We start from the raw sequence: 5,297 nt of genomic DNA, 5'->3' as shown, positions 1-5,297 counted from the left end.
AAAATGACAAAACAGCTGTCATTCCACCTGGGAAACAGCCCATGCCAACAACCTCGCTCTCCCTCCCTTAGGCCCCTTGCTTACAATTCGGCAATTCAAGGGTGAGCGCAGCAAGAGCTTCAGAAACTAAGAGCGGTTAAGACCACAGACTTTCTTCCAAAGAACTTTCCGAGCCAGCGCCCTAAGCCCACGAGTGCGTGGGCCACTGCAGCACCGAAGTCTAGCCGACTGTAACCGACCAGGACTCAGTCAGCTCCGCAGCCTGGACACCTTCCCTAGCAAGGCCAGGATACCCCAGTTTTAAGGTTTTGATCACCTATCTATCCTTGAGAACCGCTCGCATCATTTCCTAGATTCTGTTTTAAGGAGGGATGGGGGAGGGGTGAAGAACAACCTTTTAAAGTTCCAGATTTCACTGGCAAAGCGTTTCCGGTATGTTTCAGCGTGCCACAAAGAAGGCATAAAATTCATGCAAAACTGCGGCTAATCAGTATTTTCACTTAAACCACCACAACACTCCCCTATTGTGTTAGCTAAAGCCGGAAGACTTCTGTAGCTTTGACAGGCTCTAGTACACCATCCCCTGCCGAGCGCAGAGAACTTTAGACATCCTCTGCTCCACCCCCTTGGCAATTTCGAACTACACTACACCCAAGCTTTCTTCTGATTGGACAAAGACCTTGTCAATCGCCTGTGTTGGTAACATTGATTAGAGGATCGAATAGTCAATTATTCCTCGGTTCAGACATTGCTTTTCGGGTTAGGTTGACTGCTGAGGCTACACGTCTTTTTACAGAGCCGAGCACGTAGGGATTTTTCCCCCCCTTTTTGGGAACCGAGCAAGCGCTAGAAGGGAAAAAAAAAAATCTGCCAACCTCAGCGGTTTTCTCAGATCCCTAGGAAAAAAAAAGAAGGAAACCCGGTCTTTTTGGTGCATATATCCATACCCACCCACACGGCTATCTCTTGCAAAAGAAAAAAAAAAATGCAAAAACAAGCAAACACCAGAAAGCACATCACAGTAGACATTGCAAGCAAGCACTTAACGCGAATGCACCCGAAATCATTTTAGAGTCTTAACCATTAAGCATAAGCCAGTCTAGCAACATCTTTGTTTATAAAGCATGTATCATATAAACGCAAAATAGAAAGTTGACGCATCACGTACCATTGCAATGTAAAAAGAGTACGTGAGAAACTTTAAAGGGTTCAGACGAACTGCTTCATTGGTGCCACCTTTTTTTTTGCATTTTAAAAATATCTAAATAAACTTGGAACGTTGAAAACCCGGAAGAGATTTTTTTAAGCTCTTGGCCAATTGCAGGCTTCTTGGAGATTTTTTTTTACTCCAAATCAGAAGGATTTTGCAATTGCAATGCACGCTCTCCCTCTCTCAGTCTCTCTCAATGTCTCTCTCTCTCTTTCTCTCTCTGTGTCTCTCTCTCCTCTTTTTGAAAGCGATCCAACCCGGGCTGGCTGGTTCTCAGATTCTCTCTGGCTTTGCCTTGTGGGCTTTGGATTGTGTTAGACTTCGCAGAAGTTGCAATCGATTCGGCAGTCTCTCTCCCCCTACCCGCCCCCCCTCCCTGTTTATTTCCGCAATCGCTGCGATTTGCATAGTAACCACGCACGAGGCGGCGGCTGCACGCCGAGGGAAAGCGGCCTTGCCCCCCTCCCCGTCTCCTCCTCCTACCGCGCGTAGCCAATCGGAGGCCCGAGACTCTGCGCGAGCTCCAGGATTCAGCGCGAGCTCCGGCCGGCCGGGACAACGTTCCAAAGAAAAGACCCTGGCTTAGTAGGCCCGGCTCCCGGGATCTGCGGAGGCGGGGAGTGGTCTGTGCGCAGGAGGAGTTCCCTGGCAGGCGGACGTCGCAGTCCCGAGCGCACAGAGAGCAGATGAGGGAGGGCCGGAGCCCGCCGGGACGTGCGGGTTTTGCATGCTTTCATCGACTCCTTGCACCTGCTTTCTCGGCTTCTGTCCCCAGAGCCTCCTGTGAGTTATGAGGCTGGTTCTTGGTGGTTGGTGAGAGATTTAACCTTTATTTGCACCGGGAGAGACCAGAGCTAAGGAGCCTTTTCGGTGCATTAAATCAAACGAGTGCAGGAAGGAGAGCACAGGAAACTCGCAGTGAATTCAGGAGTCGCTAGGTTTGCACCAGCCTGGCTTCATTCTCTGCAGAGGACTGAGCCCATGATTAGGAAGTCAAATTCATAGGGAACCCTGCCTTCTTCAGGCTGGTAAGGAACTGGTATCGTGACGGAATCGTTTGCAGATTCCCACGCACTTCATTTGCTTTTGTCCCTTCTCTACTCCTGCCGCCCCCCCCCCCATACACCTTTAACCACCCCCAAGGTAACAAATGACCATGAGAAGGAGCATTGTTAAATACATTGGTTCTGAGGTTGCTGCTACAACGTTCCTAAAATCTTTTCATCTCACTATTTTCAAAACCAGACTAACCTAGTGTTGCAGGGGTGGGGGTGGCTATCATTAAGACATGTGCCCTCTTAGGACCATGTTTTTGTTTGGTTTTGTCTGCAAGTCTTGTTTCTGCATTCGGCAAAATCACTCCTAAGGCTCAGATCTGCTTTTGACCTGGGAGGGGGCCTCAAAGAAGGGGGACCCAAGAAGGAGGGGACTCCTGTGATTGTCTAGTGCTCTAACTTTCCTTGGAGAAGGATGCCTAGTTAATGAATGCCAAGGGCCTTGTACCTTGTACAGAATGGACTACAGGCAAGATAGAAGAGTGGAGGGGAGGGAGAAGTTTCTAGAAGTTTTTGAACATTCAGTTTCCAAGTCACATCTTGGCTGGGAATCACCTATTTTATAGCCCTTTCACTACCTCTTACATCACTAGAAGTTGGTAAGGCACATCTTGGTTATGAGAAATTCAAGATTTCATGATTCTGCTGCCCTCTCAGCCTTAGATGCTAGCTTGCTCTCAGAATCCTTTGGTTCATCTGGGGAGCCCAGTTGTGGAGCTGACTCAAGAGTCACCTCCTTCACTCCCCTCATTTTCCAGACTGGGAAAATGAGACCCAGAGAAGAGAGGGACTCTCTATCATAGAGTATCATAGACCTAGAACTGTAAGGAACTTAGGTCATCTAGTCCAATCCCTTATTTTCTGTTTGAGGAAGCCAAGGCCCTAAGAAGGGAAATAACTTGGTCACATGGCACATGAGTAAGGAATTGAATCCAGAGGTAGTGAGGGTAGAAGAGCCTGACATGCTATGTATGGTTCATGGGGTCACAAAGAGCCAGGCACAACCAAACAACAGTAAAACCTCCCTTTCAAAATCCATCATTCTTTTACTGATCCCTCCCCCATGCCCCAGCCAGGTCTTGGAGATCATTCCCTTCCCTCACTTGACTTGCAGTCTCTTCTCCCACCCCAGAAATGTGCCTGTCCTGACTGTAAGACTGGATTAAGTCATAGTCAAGGAATAAAGAGCTTGTCAATTCAGTACTGCAGAAAAATTGCTGCATGACCTTGAATGGGATAGAGGAACCAGCACTATATCTTCCTTTTGTATATATCTTGCATATACGTCAATGTACCAGCCCTCCCTTACTCACATCAAAGTTAACTGCAAGTCATGTCATCATTTCCCTGATGTCATGGTCCTCTTCAAAAACAAAGGACAAACACAACTTTTATGTACACGTGTTGAACCCCCATGAAAAGGAAAACACCTTATTGTCTGGGACTTTTTCATCCTGGCTCATAGTAGGTTTGTTGATTGATTGGCTACTAGCTAAAGGACCATGGATAGGTCACTTAACCCAGTAATCTCCAGAGATGTCCAACTCTGCTGCAAAAATGCAGAGTGAAGTCTGAACCAGGTTAGTATGTAATTGGAAAAGATGTAGCAAAAGAAAAATACAATAAAACATAGACAATGGTATAAATCAGCCTGCAACCTGCAGCGTGTACAGTTTCATGACCTTCCTTTCTATTTGCATTTGATACCACTGAGCTAGACCACAAGCTCCTCCAATTAGATTTTTAGGTCTTTGAAAGCAAAGTCCACTTTTACTTCTTTGTATCCCATCACTTAGCACCGGTGCCTGGCACATAGTAGATACCTAATAAATGCTAATCAACTGACAACCTCTCTAAGGCTGTATCCTCATCTTTCAAATGGAGAATGAAGGAATGAGCTCTTGCCTCATAGAGTTGTGGTAAAGACAAAAAGATGATACATTTAATTCACTTGTAAAATTTAAATGACCCAGTTTGGCCCCAAGGAGGAGAGAGAAGGTGCCTGTACACTGGTAGAGGACTATAGGGTTGGAAAGTTTCGGACTTGGTTTCTCTCTTGGTTAGTTTTGTTGGACTGTGTTTCTTTCTCTGTCTCTCTACATACATACATAAATATATCTACACATATATCTGTGCATATATGTATACACACACACATATAACCACATGAGAACGCTCCCTGGAAGAAGAAGCTAGATCTCTCCCCTCCTGGGAAATGTAGGTGATATCCAAAGAAAAGATATCAATAAAAATTTATTTAAAAAAATCCTGGGTTCTCATGCTATTGCTGTCACGTATGAACCACATGATCCTGGGTAATTATTTACACAATCTAGACCAGAGTTTTCTCATCTATAAAATGGAAATAATAATAAAGTTGCTCATATCAGATCTGCCATTCCAACAGCAGAATAATCTGCTGTATTGGGAAATGAAGGTAAATGTAAAAACAATTGAATAAAAATCTATTTGTAAAAATAAATTTGTTTATTCTTTATTTTTCCTTCTGGTTGAATTTTATCATACTGACCACTAAAGGTCTTCATTTCCATTTTTTCTCTGTCCTTTGATGATGCAGAATATTGGCTATATAAAATGGTCGTAAATGGAATTTTTTAAAGATAGGTTAATAGATAACCTAGCTTAAAGGGGGTGCGACCCCCATCTCTGACACTTTCTATCTGACCTTGTTGTATCATCAACATCTCCAAGCCTCAGTTTCCTTATTTGTACAACAGTGATAAACTATGTGCATCTCCAACTTCCTGGTGTGATCAGAAGGAACTTTATGAATCTATGAGAGGTGGGATCTCTGACTTCACAACACTATTAACATAGATTGGGATGGGGTGGGGGAGGTGTAAGCAACTTCAACTAGATCTGAGAAATGACTTGGACATGAGTGAGACCTGCAGAATATTCACAGAGATCTGGAGAGGATGTAGAAAATGATCCTGAGATATAGTTGTTACGTATACTCTGGTTTTCCATCTTTACAATGGGGAATGTGTTTGATGTGAGGCATCCACCTG

The 5,297-nt window shown here is 44.8% G+C and overlaps 1 protein-coding gene across 1 annotated transcript in view; it reads right to left on the bottom strand.

Annotated features, from left to right (window-relative positions):
• The window catches only part of NFIA (nuclear factor I A), a 455,027-nt gene extending 453,772 nt beyond the window's left edge, over window positions 1-1,255 (bottom strand). Inside the window, exon 1 of the mRNA XM_072649683.1 lies at window positions 1,169-1,255. Coding sequence (XP_072505784.1) covers window positions 1,169-1,171 — 3 coding nt within the window. The 5' untranslated portion in view covers window positions 1,172-1,255. The remainder of the gene's footprint in view (window positions 1-1,168) is intronic.
• Between the last annotated feature and the right edge of the window lie 4,042 nt (window positions 1,256-5,297).

This window comes from Notamacropus eugenii, chromosome 2 (assembly GCF_028372415.1).
Source record: "Notamacropus eugenii isolate mMacEug1 chromosome 2, mMacEug1.pri_v2, whole genome shotgun sequence".
NCBI classification, from domain to species: domain Eukaryota; kingdom Metazoa; phylum Chordata; class Mammalia; order Diprotodontia; family Macropodidae; genus Notamacropus; species Notamacropus eugenii.
The sequence above is the reverse complement of the archived record's forward strand: the minus strand, read 5'-3'. Positions and strand labels throughout refer to the sequence as shown.